The following is a 20650-nucleotide window of genomic DNA, read 5'->3' as shown; positions in this document are numbered from 1 at the left end:
CACGGGCCGGGCCGGGCGGGCTGCGCGCAGCTCAGAGCCTGAGCCCCGAGCCCCCTGCCCCCAGCCCGGGCCCTGCGGGAGACACACACACACACGTGAGTGCCTCCGGCTATGGACGATGCTGGGCTCCATTAGTCAGGCCTGGGCAGGACGGGGCTCGGGGATGGACCAATCCGGCCTGGGGGCGTGGCTGCGGGCCATAGAGAGGGGCTAGAGTGGCTCGGCCAGAGCGGAAGCGAGGAGCGGCGGGCCGGAAGCCGGCGGCGTGGGCGGGGCTGGGGCCGGGTGGCGGTGGAGCTGAGGTGAGGGGGCTCCTTGTTGGGGGCTGGGCTCTCTCCCGCCCTAGAGGCGGGGTGGGGGTGCTCGCCCCCGGCGGTGCTCCCCAGCCTGCCTCTGACAGGAGCGTCCCCTGCCCCGCCCTGTGCTCCCGGTGCGCAGCTGCCAGACGCGACGTGCCCGTCCGGGGCGTCCCGCAGGGCAGAGCCGGGAGCCGGCCGCGAGCAGCAGGCGCGGGGACTGGGAGAGTCTGTGTCGGGAAAGGGACCCAGTGGGAGCGGGAGCTCGGCCTCTGGCCTCCCTAGCCCGCTTCTCTGGAGTGGGCAATGCCAAGGCAGGTACCCACTTTGCCAGTGGTGGGGCCGGGGCGCCCCACTGTAGGCGAGGTTCTAGCAGCTTGGGGCATTTTCACCCCGATCTTAATTAAACCTCTATATGGAAACCCAATTCCCTAGTGGAAAGATGGTCTCGGGGCTCCTTGCGCCAAGGCCATGCAGTCTGCATGTGGGTCATTATCTTATCATGTCCCTCTTTCTGTATGCAGCCATCCAGTGCTCTCCTGGCGACGTGCACAGAAGAAGATGCGGTAGTTCTTAGCAAAACCTCAATTCCAAGCTTCTGAAGGGTTGTTGCTAACTGTGAGTCAAAGGTATATATGCTGTTTAACCTGTTGCTCCAGATTACAGAAAGTTCTCAATTGGCTGCAGCCTTCTACAGTCCATATTATTGTCTTTGAAATCCCTCTTTGCGCTTTCATCTTAATGCACTGGAGCTGGAACATTGTCAAGTGGCTGTAGCAGAATAGTTTTGTTACTAATTTATTGTATGGCATTAGCCAAGTCACTGCTGGGTGCCTCAGTTTCTTCAACTGTAAAATGGACATCATAATACCTGTCTCACAGGAGTCGGTGAGAATTAATGAATGTTCATAAAGGTCTTTGGGATCCCAAGATGAAAGGTGCTATAGTCATGTGCACTGTTGTTAAAGGATAGTGTGGTGTTAATGCAGATAATTGAAAAAGACTCAGTACTAAATCCTTCTCCCACTGAATTCAGTGGAAGCAGGATCAGGCCGTAATGTGAAGAAGCAGCAGCAGATTCTGGCTGCATGTGAGTACCCCCATTGAAGTCACAGTCCACCATGGGCTATCAGCACTGTTTGAACCTGGAACCTTCAGCACCAAAGCTTAGATGTCTACCTCCTAAGTTAAAGGACTAGGTCCATTAATTGTCAGCAGTAGTAGGCTGTGCCTCTTCTCTGGACCACTCCCAGAGTGAGAGACAGCCTACTTTACAAATGTGTTATAGATTACTCCCCAGCAGCGTCTGAGCTGTCCTAGAGTTCTGGTCTGTTTAGGTGCCAGTTCTATAATAGTCTCTGTCTTGAGCCAATAGCAGGGGTTGAAACCCAAAATATAGATCTTTAGCCTCCCTGAGCAGGATATATAACAAGATTGTAAAGTGACAAGGTGGGTGAGTAATTGGTCTTATTGGACCAATTTCTGCTGGTGAGAGAGAGAAGCTTTTGAGCCACACAGAGCTGCTCTTATTGTCGCTCTCACCAACAGAAGTTGGTCCAGTAAAAGATATTACCTCACCCACTTTGTCTCGCTAATATTCTGGGCCAACATGGCTACAACTATGCTCCATAAAAGTTTGTAAAGTACCCTGCATTATCTCCACCACCCAGAGTGTAGCTGCTGCCTGCTGCCCCCAGCTAATAAATCTTGTTTTTTAGCTGAAGTACTAGAAGCTGTGCTTTTGTACTGAAAGTCCCAGGATCAAAGGCTGCTGACAGCCTGTGTTGGGGGTCACTCTATGTGCATGAATAAAGATGGCCCGTATGTGAGCACTTGTAGTACTGGGGCCTCTGTTTGTAGTGGCTGATCTTCCACATGTGAACAATTTCATAGTAAATGTTAGTGTCTCTCTTGGTACTATGGAGCTTTAAAGAGTTGCTACATTAAAAAATAAAAGTAGAAAATTCATTAAGAAGCCTTTTCTGTTTGGGGACAAAAAAATAGAAGAAAATCATTAAGGATAAAGTCAAAGGGAATTTAAAAAAATAAAAATTACACAGCACACCACCAAATGTTGTTATGGTACAAACGCCAGTGACTGGTAATGTGAATTTTAGAAATCTCACTTTCCCTATGTGTGTGTTTGCTGCTGCCTGTAAAAAGCTGCTGTTCCTTCCCTCTATGACTCCAAATAAGTTTGCTCAGAGAGGAGAAACTTGCTACTCTGCATGCCCCCAAACTGGGAAGTTGCTACCTTCTGTGATGAGCAGGCACCAACTTCCCCCTTGTGTTTATTTTCAGAGCCCTTTGGTGACAGAATGACAGTATGGATATTGGGGATAGTCCCCTTCTCCCAGACAGCATCCTCTATGAGATTTTCCTGTACCTGGACCACGTAGATGTGCTCTCAGTGGGGTTGGTGTGTCGGCAATGGCATGCGGTGGCCCGGGATGAGTTCCTGTGGAAGGAGCTGTTCTATAGATACTACAGGGTCTCTCGGGAAGTGCCACGGCACCCAGGTCTGGTATTTTTAACTATGTTTAGTAAGTTATCAATTTTGCGCTGTTGAAAAGGGCTAGCTGACTGGTAGACCATAGTCCTGTTAATACCCAAAACAGGAACAGCATTGGCAGCAGCAGCACAGGATTTCCTCCATGCAGCCCTGCCAGTGTGCCCTACTCTGACCTGTAGGGACCCCACCTCTGACTGATGGTATTCTATAAGGGCCCATCCCTGGAGAGCTAAGCACGAAGATGTGTGAGGGACATGCAGTTCCCAGTGGATTATTTAATCCTTGGCCTCTTGGACAGGTCAGATGTGATGTGGGGCATTGGTCCATGTTCCCTGGACTGAAATCCCTAGTTCATGTCACATCAGCCATCACATAGTGACTTAGAGGGGAAAGGGTCTATTGCCCATCAGGCCCTGTTGAAAATCGCGAAATATCATTTGCTGAAAATTCAGAGATTTCTTCCCCCCCCCATCTAAAATTTAAAGATTATTTTTTTTAAACCCTTCTGCAGATTGACAGTTTCTTACACTACTTAGATCGGGCTGCTGAGTGATTATTGTCCCTTTAAGAAGGGCATAAGCAGGTACAATGAATCTCGTGTTTATGATGGTGGTGTATTATCCACTTTTAAATGTGGGTCTCACTTGGTCTTGTACCTGAACATCTTCAATCACTGGTTGAGGACTGGCCAAGGAAGACAACAGTGCTTCTTAACCATGGGTCACCAGGTCATGTTCCTAGTCTAGAAAGACCCTTGTTGCTGAGAGGACTCGGGGACTGGGCACTGCCAAGATGCATACTAGTCCCAGATTGGAGGTTCGGGCTTTATTATGACTGCAGAACTCTGCCCCCCACCATGTGAACTGTATAGCAGCCATGTGCTCGTCCTCCAGTTCCAGTCCCATGGAAAAGAGTGGGAAATCGAGAGGGTGCAGAGGCAGAGAATGCCTGACCTTCCAGCTGAGTGAGGCAGAAAAGTCATCCTGCAGCCTTTAGGATGTGTAGCTCCAGCATGGGGCTGCTGCCTGTTTTCTGAACCCTGAAGGTTTTCTGTGTCACCGTAGACGCTCGGATAACTGGCTTTTAGCTGTAACCAGCATAAGTAAATCCAAAATGAAAATGTGTTTAACATTTGCGGGTTAGTTTTGTTTGACTTGTGCATGTGCTTCTCTAATTCCTGTTTACTCTGTGACCAGAACTGGCAGACCTGTGTGTTGGATGCTATTAGGTCATTTGACCCATTAGTGCAGTAGAGTAAGTCCAGGAATTTGGTTGGGTACTTCCCCAGCTCTGCTGGCAGGGGGCTGAAAACAAAGAGCTGGAGCACTTGCTGCACTGGCCTGTGCTGCTCTCCCCATGTGACATACCTGTGACAAGAGGCTGATATTAAAGGCTACCGCCAACAAAATGAATGGCTGAACTGGAGTTGCAAAGAGATCATCCACTCCTAGGGGACTGATGGAAAGGAGCAGAGCCCCCTGGTCTGGTCAGTAGGTTTGTCTGCCCGTGTCAAGCTGCCCCTGTTGAGAAGGGGCTACAATATCAGGGTTCCAGTTCAAACCTAGGGAGAAACATCATATCTGTAGGCTCAGTAAATGGGCTCCAGGGGCTGCTGTGATTAGGAGGTTAGTGGAATGGCCAGATCAGAGCTGTGACCCATCTAGCGCACTCTTCTGTCGAGCAGGGGCCAGTGCTGGATACAACAGAGGAAGGTGGAAGACTCCCTTAATGGATGGTTGTGGAATATGCTGCTCATCAGTTTCTTTCTAGCCCTCAGTTAGTGGCTGCCTTATACTCTGCAGCAGGACAGTTGATCTCCCTAACTTTTGAGCTCCTATCTGACATAACTATGGAGGTTCTCATTACCTATGTAAATGTCAACTCCTTCTCTGGATCCTTGGCCTGGATCCTCATACTGGAACTCACTGCCACAAATTATGCATTTGTATAAAAAAAAAATCTTTCTTTGGAGTCTTAAGCTTGTGACCGTTCATTTTCACTAAATGTTCCCAGGTTCTTATATTGTGAGAGGGCCTGATGTATTTTTGTGTACCTGTCGCATCTCCTCTCTAAATTAAACAGGTTCTGTTGTTCTCGATCCCACTTCGTATAGAAGCCTCTTCAGACCACAGATCGTTTCTGGACCTCTCATTTTTTCTCTCATTGTTGACAGAGGGAACAGAGCGGAACTCAGCGTTTCAGATGAGGGTCTCCAATTAATGTATATACCTGTCACAGCAGTAGAACAATGGAACAGACGCCTAGGGAAGTCATGGAAGCTCCTTGACTAGAGGTTTTCAAAAGGAGGCTGGAGCCATCTACCTTGGATGGGTTAGACACAACAAATCCTGTGTGTTGGCAGGGGGTAGACTAGCTTCCCAGACTACTGTCCCCCTGGCAGGAGTCTGATTTGTCTTGCAACCCCCAAGTTTCACCCCACTTAAAATCGACTTGCTTTCAAAATCAGACCCAAAAATACGAAAGTGTCACAGCCACATTGTTACTGAAACATTGCTGACTTCTCATTTTTACCATATAATTATAAAATAAACCCATTGGAATATAAATATTGTACTTGCATTTCAGTGTATATAGAGCAGTATAAACAAGACCTTCTATGAAATTTTAGTGCGTACTTGGCTAGTGCTTTTTATGTAGCCTGTTGTAAAACTAGGCAAATATCTAGATGAGTTGGTGTATCCCCTGGAAGACGTCTTCATAACCCCCTGGGGTAAATGTACCCTTGTTTGAGAACCACTGGACTAGATGACCCTTGCGGTCCCTTCTAATTCTGTGGTGGTGTAGTAGTCTCACTAACATTTATCCCATTCCTTATGCATCCTAACATCTGGTTTGCACTTAACCTCTGCTCAGGGCTCAGAAGTAGGCATTCATTGGGCTCTCCATGGTGATACCCTACATCTCGCTGTGTGGCTTAGAACCCACCAATGTTTCTGAGTTAAAATCCTTCCAGTAGACGTTTCCTTGTACAGTAACTTCTCACCTAATGTTGTAGTTATGTTCCTGAAACAATGTTAAATGAATCCAATTGTTCCATAAGATTTGATGTAAATGCATGGGGTTAAGTTCCAAGGAAATTTTTGGGGGACAGACAAAAGATATTATACTGTACAGTAGGGATCCCCAACACGGTGCCCGTGGGCATCTAAGCGTGCCCACGTACTGGCCGGCGGATGAGCATCCGCTGAAATGCCGCCAAAATTCGGCAGCATTTCGGCAGCGACACCTTTGGATGACCCTGCTTGCCACCTACAAACAGCATCATCCAGAGGCATTGCTGCTAAATTTGTCGGCAGTTTTTCAGCAGATGCTTGTCTGCCGCCACGATCCTCTGGCACCAGACGAAAAAGGTTGGGGACCACTGCTGTACAGTACTGTACTGTGGTTGGGAAGTGCCCCTGGCTTACCCCACACAGGCACAGCCCGCTGCAGGCAAGGATGCTATGAAGCACCTTTGCAGCAGCAGCGGCAGCTTCCCCGGAGAACAGGCTTGGATTTTGCTGGGAATGCTCTAGGCCCGCCTCTTCCCACCCCCACTCCACCTTGTCTCCAGAGCACACCACGTCTCCCCCCCCCCCTCGCCCAAGTCCTAAGCGCCACCAAACAGCTGTTTAGCGGTGCTTAGGATTTTCTGGGAGGGAGAGGAGTGGAGACACAGCGCTTCCCTGCTCTTCCCCCTCCCTCCCAGAAAGTGCTAAGTGCCGCCAAGTTTGGTGGCGGGGGAAGCACTGGGAGGGAGGGGGAGGAGGTGGAGAAGCGGAACTTGTACAATGCTCCCTTGTAAGGTCGCTGCTCGTCCACAGAATCTTACAAGCAGGCAGCCAAACGATGTTATAAGGGAGCACTGCACAACTTTAAGCGAGCATGTTCTCTAATTGAGCAGGGGCATTACATTGAAATAACACTAAGTGGGACAATGTTCAGTGAGGAGTTACTGTATTTATTAAGATGCTCAGAGCAAATCTGATTACCAATGGCTGCGGCTGTGGCAGCCTTGTCTATCCTTGGGCTCCTGCCATTGCGAATGCTAGTGAGAAATGTTAAGTCCCTGCTGTAGACAAGTCATGTGGCTTTATGGCTTGCACCTGTGCTGAGCTTTGACTCCTCCCTCCTCTCTGTATGTGCTGTAGCTGCTGTTTCCTGGTACGAGGACTTCCAGAGGCTCTACGACACCATCCCCTGTGTTGAAGTGCAAACCCTGACGGAGCACAATGACCAGGTCTTACACCTTAGCTTCTCCCACACAGGCTACCTGTTTGCATCCTGCTCCAAGGACTGCACAGTTAAGGTAAAGGGCATGCAGCTGTTCTTCTAAGGGGTAAATTCACTCATCTAGGCTGGCCACATTCAGACTCCAGCTGTGAAACTCTTCCATTGAGCTTTGATACGCTGCCCCTCTCTGGTTAGTGCTGTCAGGAGCTGGGGGGAGGAGTTTTGGGGCTGAAATGTCTTAATACAGAAAGCAGAGAAGGACTGATGAGCCGGCTGGGCACATCTGAGTTTGTGGGGCTTCGGGCCATCTGAGCTGCTCAGTCTGGCCCTTCGAGGGCTGGTTATCACTGAGACTTCTGGGACCCCTTTGCAGGGCTTTTTTGTGCATGGCATGGCTCTCGTCGGCGCATAGAAATAAAGGCGGCGGAGCAGGGTTGTGGGCGGGTTGCACAGCGATGAAGGTTTGGCTGGGGAAGTGGGAGCTGGAGGTAGCTTTGCAAAGCAATCTCTGGACGCATAGACCGTAAGGCCAGAAGGGACCATCATGATCGTCTAGTCTGACCCCTGCTCATCACAGGCCACAGACCCTTCCCCACCCACTCCTGTAGCAGACCCCTCACCTAATTCCCTCACTGAGATTTCTAACATAAGTCCCAAGCCATGTGCTGTCACCCCAGCGTGGGCAGTGATTGGGCAGGGTCTAGGAAAGCAGGAAGGGGACCCAGGAAACAAGTAGTGTGTCAGGGCTCCTGACTCTGCTACTGACTTGCTGTCCCTTAGGGGAGTCATGTCCCCTCCCTGTGCCTCATATAGGGGCTCCTGAGTAACGTCTGCACGTTGGCTGGGTTCACTTGGCCCTGACCTGGGGAAAGCTGGCTGGGTGCAGCAGGGTCCAGCCTGACTACTGAGGTGGCCAGTGGCGATGGGGAGGTTGGAAGGTGGACTACGTTAAGGCCAGGTGTCCCTACCTAGACACCAACTCCACAGCCAGGACCCAGGAGAGTCCTGTCAGGCTGCAATGACTTCTGCTAGCATAGCCTGAAGGGCCTGTGGCCCAGCTCCAATCCGACTCGCACTGCACTGGGGCCAAGTGCACTCAGAAAGGAAGATGGTCACAGGTCCCTCCCCCAGCCAGTGACCAGTGTTCCCTCTGTCCGCATGCGGAATGTACTTTGTTATGGGCAGGGTCGTGTCACACATCACCTTCATATTGGTGCCCACAACAAAATTCATGTGCTGGGGGTGTGGCCGAGGGATTTGGCATATGGGAGGGGGCTCAGGGCTGGGGCAGAAGGTTGGGCGAGGGGTGTGGAGGAGGGGGTCAGACTCTAGGCTGGGGATGAGGGGTTTGGGTGTGGGAGGGGCCTCAGGGCTGAAGCAGAGGGTTGGGAAGGGGGGGTGGGGCTGGGGATGAGGGGTTTGGGGTGCAGGCTGCCCTGGGGCTGCAGTGGGAAAAGAGGACTCCCCCCAGCCCTCCCTTGCTGCAGCAGCCCGGGGCCAGGGGAGAGGCAGCTCTTCCTGGCCACAGCAGCTTCAGTGGGGCTGGGCTGGGCTAAGGGAGGGGCTCCTTTCCTCTGTCCACGGCAAGTCCGCGACAGGCCCGCACTGGGATGGGGCGCCTTTCCCCACCGCAGCCCTGAGCCCCTGCGTGTGGCTTACAGCTAGGCTGCGCAGTTTAGAGGGAACTTAGGATATGACTCTAAAATGAACCAGGAGACAGAACTCAGCTTTCAGAGGCACAACTGTCCTGGGTGCTGCAGAGCACCAGCCCTCTGAGGCTGAGGGAATGACAAGGGCAGTGGACTGATTGGGGCCCAATTCATCAAAGATCTTCATAGCAGTGACTGCAAATCCTCTGGTTCCCTTCTGAATGGCTTTCTGGCAGCAAGGCTGGGGTTAGCACATCTCCAGCCGTTTGCTCCTGTGCCTCCGGACTGGTGCTCTGCAAATCCAGGTCATCTAATGACAGATGCTCTGAGAGAAACTGTCCAGGTTTCTTAACAGCCTGCCCTGTCCCCTTTGTCCTCAGATCTGGAACAACGAGCTGCCCATTTCCCTGCTCCACAGCTCCAACATGAGGCTGTACAACTGGAGCTACACCCAGTTCTCTCAGTTCAACTCGGATGACACCCTCCTCCTGGTGTCAGGGGTCTTTGTGGGGCCTCGTAACTCCTCGTCAGGAGAGATCGCCGTCATTAGCCTGGGTAATGCTCGTTTCAGCTTGGCTCTGCCTTGGTGTGAATGTGGAACTGGCTGGATGGCCGCAGATTCAAATTGCCCTAGGAAAGCTGAAGGTGACAGGACGGAGGGGCTGTGACTTGGCCTATGCCTAGGAAAGGGACTTGATGGGGTTTTCATGTCCCTCTTTAAAAGGGGCTTTTGGCAGACTGTAATTGCCACAGTCAGGCAGCAGGAGAGCGGGCAGCTCAGTCATGAGGCCACCCCATCTCCCAACTCTGCCCATAGCCCCTGACTCACAAGACCATTAACTGGTCTGTTCCTGTCATCACACGCAGCTTTGCTCATGCACGTCCCTCCTGGCCTAGATTGCCCTCTGCTGCTCCAATCCTGGTCCCTACTAATCTTGAGTCACAGTATCTCCTGCTATCTCTCTCCTGGGTTCCCTACCCAACTGGAGGCTTCTTATAGGGATGGATTGGCTCAAAACCTGTGGGCCCTGTTTCAGTGGACAGTGGTGCTCACCACGTCGAGAAAGAGACAGCCCCTATATGACCTAGGGGAATATCTAGCTGCTAGTGCAGAGGTTCTCAGACTTCTGTACTGGTGACCCCTTTCACACAGGGTGACCCCTTTCACACAGCAAGCCTCTGAGTGTGACCCTCCTTATAAATTAAAAACTCCTTTTTTTTCTATATTTAACACCATCATAAATGCTGGAGGCAAAGCAGGGTTTGGGGTGGAGGCTGACAGCTCATGACCCCCCCATGTAATAACCTTGTGACCTCCTGAGGGGTCCTGACCCCCAGTTTGAGAACCCCTGACCTAGCACCACTGAAAGGCAGTGTATGTTGGGAATCCACACTGATCTTAAGCTGTAAGAGCGACCATCCATATTTAGATCCACACTGTGTTAGGATATAGATATTCAGGCCTGTCTGCAAAGGCCTATACTTTCAGAATGTAGGTGTATTCTTATCACTTAGCTAGTTATAGAGGTATAAAAGAGAGAATTAAAGATCACTGTCTTTGTAATGGCCTTCTCTTACTGTGACAGGCTAAGGCCTTCAGCTAAGATGTAGTTAGGCAGCCATAAGCTGGGAAGTGTATGGTCACATCCTCACATTCCAAGCAAGTCACATTGAAATTAGGTGCTATTGGACTATTAGGAATACAATCCTGTCCTGATATTCCTGTCACCTCTAGAGAAAGGAAAGAGCCTAGAAGATGTAAAAGGAAACTTAGTTTGATCGCATCCTGTCTGGCAAGAACTCACTTAACAATAGACACAGCTGGAAAACCCTTATGTCTGTATAGATGTAGTTGTGAAATCCTCACTTCTGTATTGTTTTGTATGTTTATTTGCATGGTCTCTGTCTGGTTCTGTAATTTTCTGTCTGCTGTATAATTACTTTTGTTGGGTGTAAACCAATGAAGGTGGTGGAATAGATTAAATAACCATGTTACAATATGTTAGGATTGGTTAGTTAAATTTCAGGAAAATGATTGGTTAAGGAATAGCTAAGCAAAACTCAGGTTTTACTATAGTCTGCAGTCAGTCAGGAAGTGGAGGGGGAATGGGAACAGGGACTGGGGATGGGGGAATTGGGATCATGTTTTGCTAAAGGGTGAATGGGAACAGGGACAGGGACACAGGCAAGGCTCTGTGGTGTCAGAACCGAGAAGGGGGACACTGAGGAAGGAAACTGGAATCATGCTTGCTGGGAGTTCACCCCAATAAACATCGAATTGTTTGCGCCTTTGGACTTGGGGTCTTGTTGCTCTCTGTTCATGTGAGAAGGACCAAGGAAGTAGGAGGGTGAAGGAATAAGCCCCCTAACACACTGCCGCAGGGATCAGCTGGGCCTCTGGCTTGAATCCCTATCCCATGGGTCCTGTCTCCCTTTCTATGGAGCTGTATTATCCTTCCCTCTTTCTCCTTCCCTCCAGATAACTTCACGCTCCTCTCCAGGGTGAGGAACAAACCCTATGATGTGTTTGGCTGCTGGCTGAATGAAACCAACTTGATTTCTGGCAACCTGCACCGAATTGGGAACATCACCTCCTGCTCTGTGCTGTGGCTGAACAATGCCTTCCAGGTGCGTCCCAGGGCCAAGCTTCTCCAAGCTCTGGGTTGTTTAATAGCCTGGACAGCTCCCATCAGCTGGGTCTGGGGTGTGACACACTGACTCTAGGGGCAGCTCTAGGTATTTTGCCACCCCAAGCACGGCAGGCAGGCTGCCTTCGGTGGCTTGCCTGCGGAAGGTCCCCGGTCCCGCGGATTCGGCGGCACGCCTGTGGAAAGTCCGCTGAAGCCACGGGACCAGCAGACACACTGCAGGCATGCCGCCGAAGGCAACCTGCTTGCCACCCTCGCAGCGACTGGCAGAGTACCCCCCGTGGCTTGCCACCCCAGGCATGCACTTGGCGTGCTGGTGCCTGGAGCTGCCCCTGACTCACTGACGTCACTGCTGAGGCCTTAGAGAACCCTGGGCACTGCCAGTGGGTGAGGAACGGAGCAGTCTCCCACCATCATGCCTCCTGTAGTGGGAGTTGGGGTCATTCTGGGAGCAAATACCATGATAGCATGAACGTGGGAGAAGGTTAAGAGGGATGGAGAGCTTAGCCTTGTAGTAGAGTTGGTTCAAGGTGGCCCTTCAGTAGCCCTCTGCCTCCCTGGCACAGCACCCATTGCAGTGGGCACTTCCCATGTGGCTCTGTGCTGTCTGCTCCCATGCACTCATGTCGTGTTCGTGGGGATGGAGACTGGAGCCCAGCCCAGGGGCTCATTCTGGAAGGGACCAGAGGATGAGCCATGGTGAGCAGGTGGGTTAAGAGTCATTGGATGCCTTGATGGATCCTGTGAGAGCTGGGTGCCTGGGGCTGCTGGAGTCTGTCACCCATCAGGGATGGTCTGAACAGTATTTGGTCCTGCCATGAGGGCAGGGGACTGGACTTGATGACCTCTCGAGGTCCCTTCCAGTCCTAGAGTCTGTGAATGAATATCTGGGTGCTTGGCCTTATGGGGGGACGGGTGCTCGCTGGACAGGGAATTAATATGGCCACAGATGGGCCAAGAATCCTCCTTGCTAAAGGAAATGAGGGAAGTGAATGTCATGTGACATGTTGGAGGAAGTGCCGTCTCGCAATTTACAGCTGCCAATGAGGTGGATCCAAGCACTATCATGGGCTCGCTGTGATCTGTGGAATTCACTTACCCACTGTGCCTCAGTTTCCTCCTTGGTGAAATAGGGAGAACAGCCCCTCCCCCCCTGGATAGGCAGGTTGAGCTCAGTCTGCTTGTTGTGCTTTGAGATCCTCATTTGTACAGCTCTCCTGACTGAGCCTTACTGCAGCAGGCACTGCTATTGGCAGGGGTTCTCCATAGCAGATGGGAGCATTGTTATGTTTGCCACTTGTGCCCCTTCCCCCTCAGTTCTTCAGGCTCACGCACGCTCTGTTCCGTCTGCCACTTCTTGCATGAGTTGCTACAGACTGCCCCAGAGAAGGTGGACAAACGCTGCCTGGCAGCCCGTCGCTGTCTTGCTGCTGGCCCCGGCAGCCCTATAGGATGAGAATAGCTCCTTCAGCTTTCCCTGGGTGCTCTGAAACCTCGGTCTTTATTATACAAGCACCAGGGATCGCTCAGTGCTGAGCAAATGCTGAACTATTAACCCTCGCAGCCCCTGAGAGGTAAGGATTTAATTCCCCCATTTTACAGATGGGCGGCGGGGGAGGGGGGAAATGAAGCCTGGATGTTGAGTTGCCCAAGTTGTGAGCCAGCAATAGACCTTGCAAGTCCTTTCTCTACCCATTAACCTGTTCTCCCTTTTTAGTGCTGCTGGCAATTTGCATGTCCAAAGAAGTGGAGCACTCATGTCCCTGGCAGGCTGTCAGTGCAGATTGCGACAGGGAGTAGCTGCAGTGAAACCCTCCCAAAGGAAGGAAATGGAGAAACAAACTCTAGTAGTACATTGGTGCCTGTTTTTCCGCTCCTAGAATGGCCAGGCAGCTGAACCTATGGTCAGGATGGAAACTGTTTCTTAGGATGCACAGTGTCAGCTAGAGCAGTAAAGCAGAAAACACTGGGTTCTATTCCCAGCTTTGCTGCTGCCTGGTTGTTACCCTGCGTAAGTCACTGCCCCTCTGTGCCTCAGTTTCCCCACCTGTAAGATGGGACCTGCTGTACTGGCCCATCTCCAGAGGCTCCATTCACCACCACTTGTGAAGTGCTTTGACAGCCTCTGTTGAAAGACCCTAAAGGGCACTGTGCCTTTTAGAGAGGGCTTGGGGCGCCTGTGATGTCTGTTGTAGAAGTGATCCTGAGCCCTCCCGTGCTCTTCGGTATGTTTGGTCACAGCGAGAAGGCACCTGCTCACTCTCTCCCTTCTCTTCACAGGGGATAGAGTCTGAGAATGTGAACGTAGTGAAGAGACTGTTCAAAATCCAGAACTTGAATGCCAGCACCATCCGGACAGTGATGGTGGCAGACTGCAGCCGCTACGATGCCCCGGACCTGCTCCTGGACTACAAGGAGCAGCTGGCGGCTGCTGCCGCTCCCTACCAGATCTTTGATCTTGGCAGTGACAGTGAGGAAGAGGAGGCGAAGCCCAAGCAGAAAATGATGGCAGAGCCAGTGGCGCAGGCATCGCCAGATGGTGGGAGCGGGACAGCAGAGGACGGGCTGCAGCAGTTCCTGGACGACATCCTCGAAGGCCGTGTGATGCCCGTCATGAGTGAGAGCGAGCTGGAGACGAAGGTGGCAGAGCTGCTTGCCAGGAACAGGACTAAACCGCCTGAGCTGAACCAGCTCCCCACAGAGGCCAGTAACAAGAAGAAATACTTGATCTTCACCACAGGATGCCTCACCTACTCTCCACACCAGATAGGTAAGTGGCAGAGTTCTGCCTTGCTCTGGCTCCCGCTGGCTCTGACTCGCAGCGGGCTGAGGGACAAGGACTGGCTACTTACAGTAAGTGAGCAGAGGCTCTGGTCACCTCCTAGCACGGTGGCTTTCTGCCAGGTGCCTGCTGGAGCCAAGGTTTCAAAACCACTTCCCTTATAACCCCTTCCAAAAATGCTTCCCACCAGGCTGTATTTTTCCAGGCTTGGTCTCTGGCCAGAGGTGAAACTTTCTAGGAAGTTTGTGCAAAATCCCATCAGCTGTTTTTGAGATTAAAAAAAATTCAACTCCTTTGATTTTTTTTTTTAAAGTAAAAAATCTAGCCACCACTTCATTTAGTTACAGCGAGAGGGGAATGCCTGGGGTTGAGATGTAAATCTCGGCATGGCCATGGGCCTGGCTTTGGGCTCGAGCCATTGCTGGGTTTAAGACCTCTGAGTGCCTGCAAGCTGCATACCAAACATGCACAGCAGATGTTTGTGGTGTGTGGTTTTTTTTGTTTTTTTTTCTTTCTGTGGCACTTAGAACACTGCAGGTGCAACCAGTTATCTGGGAGCTCTTGGCAATCCTGACACCTCCCCATGGCGCTGATTTGGCTTGTTTGGAGATCTCACTGAGACTCGGAGCAGGGTTGGAAGAGGATCAGCTCAGATCTGAGTGCTCTGACCTCCAGCCCATTAGGGCTTTGCACATTCAGCCAATGCTCACTTGAAAGCATTCCCATGCACAGCGCTCTCTAAAGTGTTACGTCTCGAACCCCACTTTTAAGTGGTCTAATAGTAGAAGGTTCAGTGGTTCCCAGCCCCTGCCTCATTCCCTCGCTGAGACGGAGCCACAGCCACCAGACTGGCTGGTGGCTGATTGCCGCAGGCCTAGGTGACAGCCTCTTTGGAAGGGGGTTTTCCCTCCACGTTTCCATCCCCCACGCTGGAGCCTTTAGTGGGAAGAGTCCTGTGGTTCTAGGGCAAATGCTCGAGCTGTGAGGAGTGTCCCCACCAGGAAGGGGAGGGGGGACAGCTGATCCTCCCCTCATCCACCCCCCAGCTTCTTTTCGAGAGGTTCCTAAGAAACAGCTCAAGGCCAGGGAGGAACCCACAACCTCTAGTACAAGCAGAAGGGGAGGGAAGGGAAGCTGCTCTCCCTGCTCTGCATCTGTTGTGAAGCCACCAGGGTGAAGCGAACTTTGCATCTTCCTGGTTCCTTCCCCTGCCTGCATTCCCCAATGCAGCCTCCATCCCCTGCTGCTGCTGGCTCTCTTGACTCTGATCTGATTTTACCACCTGCCTGAGCCAGAGGGGAAGGTTTTCCAGGTTTTAAGGTTGTAGAAAACAGTTAAGATGAGCCATGTGGGAAATAATCTTTGATCATATAATTGAAGCCTGACTCCTCCTGCATGGTATACACAAGGGGCAGAGTTACGGTCGTGTGTCCAACCCTAGCTTTGGCATTTTGTGACTTGCCCTGTGCACTGTAATACTGCAATAATGTAGATCTAGCACATCCATCTCTCAGTACCACCGCAAATTATGTGCGGCCCTTGGGCTCCTGTAAAGCTGCCAGTACAGCCCTCTATGGGACAAAGTTTTGGTGCCTTTGAATTCAAGGGATTTCTTAACTTGGAATTATTGTCTAAAGCAGAGAGAGTGATCTATACCAGGGCAAACCACCAGCTTCTCCCTCTCCCAGTGGCAGTCATCACAGGACGTTCGCTGATAGGTTTGTGTGTAGAACAGGCCCTCTGCATCTGCTCTCTGCCCCAAGGACTTGGTATTTCAATTTGCTCGCTGCATGCTTGGACCACACCGCTCCGATGAGTTGGGTGCACTGTCGAAAGTCCGACTTGCCCCACTGGTGCGTTATTGACTCACGTGAGACCAGCGTTCAGTCCTGCTACTAAAGGTCTCGACTTCGTTCATCTGACTCTGGAAGGTGCTTTGGGAGCTGTCCTTTGCGCCCATGCTGAGGATCTCTGCCAGACCTAGGTTTGAATCCGGGAAATGAGCTCCTTAGTCTAATATGCAAATGAAACCCCTCACAGGAGCCTCTCCTTTTCCTAGTGAGGTCCAGGCAGAGTTGTGACCCAGGGCCCTTGTTACAGGCACTCACCTGTGTCTCATTTGGGCTGCTAGGATGGATTTCCCCAGCCACCTTCCAGATGGGGTCTGAAAGCTGGAATTCAGCTGTCATGGTGCTGGGCTCATTTGGTAAAACATCCCTCAGAGAAGATAGCTGTGACCGGGGTCCTAGTGGGGGCCAGCTATGGTCACTCAATTAGGATGACCCCAAAGAATGGGGCAGATAGACCCCAAAAAGCTGGTGGATATTCCAATACCTAGATTCACCAACCAGCATAAAACAGCTTCTTTATTACCTCATTGGTTACTCAGGAGTCCAAACTACGCAGTTCCCTTCAAGTGATCCAGTCTCAGGCCTCCAGCCAGGTACCCACGTAAAATATGATTAAAATTTCTGTAAATCGTATTTCCTCATATAAAAGAAAAGGTTTTACCAATCGCAAAGGATCGGACACATCACCTCTCAGGTTAATGGATGTTTCAGATCTTACCCAAATACACACTACAGCCAATTCTGATTAATTGAACTAAAATGTATTAAAAAACAAAAGGGAGAGAGTATGGTTCAAAGATCAATACACATCCAGACGAGTTCATTTCCTTGAGGTGCAGATTCACAGCAGAGATAGTGACCTTTGCGGTTGCAAAGAGTTCTTTCAGAAATAGTTCATAGGTTATAGGCCAATGTCCAAATATCGTAGTCAGGGCATACCAGCATAACTGGGACCTCAGTCTTGCGGCTCACACTTCCCCTGATGAAGCCTAAGCAGATCTGAGATGACAGAATCTGGACCCAAGGATCTTTTATACAATTTCATGTCTTTTGACAAGCTGGCATTCAAAAGGTAATTAGCATGACTTTGAAGGAGGTCCATCACTTAGCCATAGAATTAACATAAGGCAATTTGCTTGTTCCTCCACCATTCACAGTACACTTCAAAGAGAGATGAATACCGAGATATCCCGTGTTCACAGTTCATTTAAATGCTAGGATGTTCTTTTGACCTCTGAATGATCAGAATACGGCATAGGCAGGGACTGTTGATTACATTGTCGACCCTACTCATACATATGTAAATGGACAAACATCTCCCCACATGTCTTATGAGGGTTATTTATTTTGCAGGATGTTGAACCCCTTCTAGCTATGTGTCACAACAGGCCTTTCATGTGACTCTTGTCCTGCCCACAGGCTGATGCACTGTGGGCACAATCATTGAGGTCTTGTAAATTGCCTTGATCAGCATATGAAAGTCACCAGGAACAACCAGTGTCCCTTCATTTAAATAATAACAGTAATGCCAGTTCTTAAAGCACTTTTTCATCAGCAGATCTCAAAGCACTTTACACGCCTGGTCGGTATCATCCCCATGAGGAGTGAACTGTAAACATGGCCTGAAAAGGCTAACAAGAGGGCCACTTTCACACTTCTGTGCTTCTCTACTCTTTAAAGCACAGCTCTAGCGCTTCACTGAAGATGCTGCCTGTGCCGACAGGAGGAGTTCTCCCATCCGCTCCCTGAGAGGTGGTAACTATGTTGACAGCGCTAGGCTGATGGGAAAATTCTCCAGTGTGAAGTGTAACTGTCGCTCAGGGATGGGGATTTTTCACGCCCCGAAGCAGTGTAGTTACACCTATCTACTTTCCTAGTGTAGACCGGGCCTCTACCTCTGGAAGGCCTGAAGTGTGTGTCACTGAGAACTGGTGGGGGGGGGGAGTCAAGTGGGATCATCCCAGGACTGATCCAGCTTGGAGGACTCAGAGCTGTGGCTAGGGAGCTCTCTGAAAGTTACTGAAGGGGTTGGTGCAAGGTCCTTAGCACAGAGCTGCTCTCTCAACAGTGCATTTAAAAAAGTGCAAACCAGACATCTGACTACACCCCCTCCCCCAACTCGGTCTCCTCTGCATACAGGGACCCATCCTGCTATATTTGCCTTTGCAGGACGCCTCTGAGGAATCTGTCACAAATGACTAAGGTTAAGATTCTGTTACAGGTATTTTTAGTAAAAGTCTGAGACAGGTGTTAGCAATAAACATTCACAGAAGGCCGCATCCTGTCCCTGACTCTTACTAAAAATACGCTTGGGGGGGACTGACAGTCAGAGCGCTGCCAGGGGCTGAACTCCGGCAGCTGCTCCAGCCCCGCCACTGCTCCTGCGGCAAGAGCTGACGGCCGCTGCTCCAGGCCCACGTGTGGATCCAGCCCGGGCCGCAGCTCCAGCAGACAGCCCGCCAGCCAGCAGCTCAGCCCCTCCCAGGACCAGCTGATGCTGTGCAAGAAGTCACAGAGGTCCTGGAAAGTAACAGAATCCGTGACCTCCATGACAGAAATGTACCTTACAACTGAGCTAATTGTTCCCAGGCAGCAGGGAAGGGACCTTCTGTCAAGCCTGCATCAGGAAACCACCCCTGGTCCCGGCTGAAAGGAAGTGTTTTGTGTTTGCTCTGGGAATTGCTCTGGCTGTAAACAGCAGGAGTGAAGGGCCTAAACATCCACCTCCTGGCTGCAAACCTCACTGGAAGGGCACAAATGCTGCTTTGGGTTGATGCCACAGAAATAGCCAGCAGAGGAGACTGCCAAGGGACTGGTGACCTGTACTGTGCCATGACTCGGTCAGCACCCGAACCAGGGTCCCCTGTGTGGGTTCCTCTGCAGCGAGCTCCCCCAGCTCCAGTCCTTTCACTATTGCATGTTACCGACGAGTCGGGCAGCAGCAGCCCCCTCTTGCAGAGCGGACTAATCCCCCTTCCTGCCTCCCTTTCCCCTGAAGGGATTAAGCAGATCTTGCCTCATCAGATGACGACTGCTGGACCAGTGCTTGGGGAGGAGAGACGTTCAGATGAGTTCTTTGATTCGCTGGATCATGTCATTGACATCCATGGTCACATTATTGGAATGGGTCTTTCTCCTGATCACAGGTGGGTGAGGCAGGACGCGAGGCACAGCAGAGTGGAGGGTCTGCCATGGGGATGGGGCCGCTGGCACTGGACTCCTGGCTGCCAGCTGATCACTTTAAGAATAGTTAGCGTGGTGGGGGGGGGGGGTTTCCAGAGCTTGGTGACTCATTTGAGATGAGCACAGGGATTGACCCCTGCCTCCATGGACTCCTTAATAGGTGTACACAGGCCCTTGGTGTTTGAGATCCCTTCTCCCGACCTCTGCCACAAAGCAAATTGCATGGAACTTGGTGTGCCCATTAGAAGGGTGAAAAGCCGTGTTGGCCCTGCTGGGGTCTAACCCAGGTGCTGTAAACCATCAGCTACGGCACTGTGCAGAGGAGTCCCTCCACGCCCTGCGGTCAGGCTCAGCGCGCGGGAGCTGCTCCATGCCAGGGACTGCAATAATGGGGCATTGGACCCTGAGGCTGTTTCAGAGCGTAAATGGCTCTTGCGTGTAACCATGGTGATGCTTTGCTCGTGCCCAGAGTTGATCTGGGGTCAGGAAGGAATTCCACACTCAAGCATGTGGGGGAGAGAGTTGAGAGGACTCTCCATTAGCTCAGCTGGGTGTAGCCTTCATGACCTGTCTGCTAGTGCAGGGACCTGGGGAGCTTGGGCTTTCCTTTTGTCTTGTGTGTTTGCGTGTGTGTGTATCACCATGTGGCGATTTCCAGTGCTCTTCAGACTCGTGAGGCCTGAAGCCCACAGATGGCAGGGAGGGGCACTTGGTTTAGCCCCCACCAGGGAAGAGGTGGCCAGGAGTCTTGGCTGGAAGGGATAGAAATGGAATTGGGGACCAGCCAGATGCTGATTCTAGTAACTGCATGTAGGAGCTGCCTAAGGAGATGTGGGTTTCCCATCTGTGTGCTCTGGCTCTGTAGCTGGGCCAGGCCATCTGAGTGGTTGGCTTGGATTGGAGTTTCCCAGCAGCAAAGGCCCCTTGTTAGGCACTTGGGGGGTTCCTACTTGCAGAACTGAGCAGGGATGGAAATGGCTTAATTGAAATCTTAAAAATAATTCATGTAAACGGGCTGTTTCCAAAACTCCAGCCTGCCCCTCCTTTTCCAGAGTGTGTAACTCAGACACCATGGCTCCGAGCTGTGCTGGAGAGCCGGGCAGTGAAACCAACCAGTGCCCCAGCACAGTCACACCTGAGAGGTTTTCTAGACTGGATGGTGATGCTGACAGAAGTGAGCCAGCAGTGTAAACCTCTCCCCTCCTGTCCCCTAGGTACCTGTATGTGAACAGCCGGTCCTGGCCGCGGGACTGTGTGATCTCTGATCCCATGCAGCCACCCCCCATTGCAGAGGAGATTGACCTGCATGTGTTTGATCTGAAGACCATGAAGGAGGTGAAGCGAGCTCTCCGCTCGCACCGGGCCTACACTCCCAACGATGAATGTTTCTTCATCTTCCTTGATGTCAGCAGGGATTTCGTAGCCAGGTGCCCTGTGGGCCTGTCTCTCTTGGCCGCAAAGCTGGTGGGATGAGAGGGGAGAGAAGCCCAGTGTTCC

The 20650-nt window shown here is 51.4% G+C and overlaps 1 protein-coding gene across 3 annotated transcripts in view; it reads left to right on the top strand.

Annotated features, from left to right (window-relative positions):
- The first annotated feature begins 271 nt into the window (after positions 1-271).
- The window catches only part of LOC115636257 (F-box/WD repeat-containing protein 5-like), a 25435-nt gene continuing 5056 nt past the window's right edge, over positions 272-20650 (top strand). The window contains exons 1-9 of one of the 3 annotated variants that reach the window (XM_030536149.1): positions 272-302; positions 821-914; positions 2598-2815; positions 6960-7117; positions 9071-9245; positions 11170-11318; positions 13619-14108; positions 18969-19116; positions 20368-20580. In XM_030536149.1, coding sequence (XP_030392009.1) covers positions 2623-2815; positions 6960-7117; positions 9071-9245; positions 11170-11318; positions 13619-14108; positions 18969-19116; positions 20368-20580 — 1526 coding nt within the window. In that variant the 5' untranslated portion in view covers positions 272-302; positions 821-914; positions 2598-2622. Of the gene's footprint in view, positions 303-820; positions 926-2597; positions 2816-5050; positions 5140-6959; positions 7118-9070; positions 9246-11169; positions 11319-13618; positions 14109-18968; positions 19117-20367; positions 20581-20650 lie in introns of those variants that run through there. The other 2 variants (XM_030536148.1, XM_030536150.1) reach the window with 2 other exon arrangements.

The sequence above is a fragment of the Gopherus evgoodei genome, chromosome 16, assembly GCF_007399415.2.
Source record: "Gopherus evgoodei ecotype Sinaloan lineage chromosome 16, rGopEvg1_v1.p, whole genome shotgun sequence".
Classification (NCBI taxonomy): Eukaryota; Metazoa; Chordata; order Testudines; family Testudinidae; genus Gopherus; species Gopherus evgoodei.
This window is presented reverse-complemented; position numbering and strand designations above follow the sequence as displayed.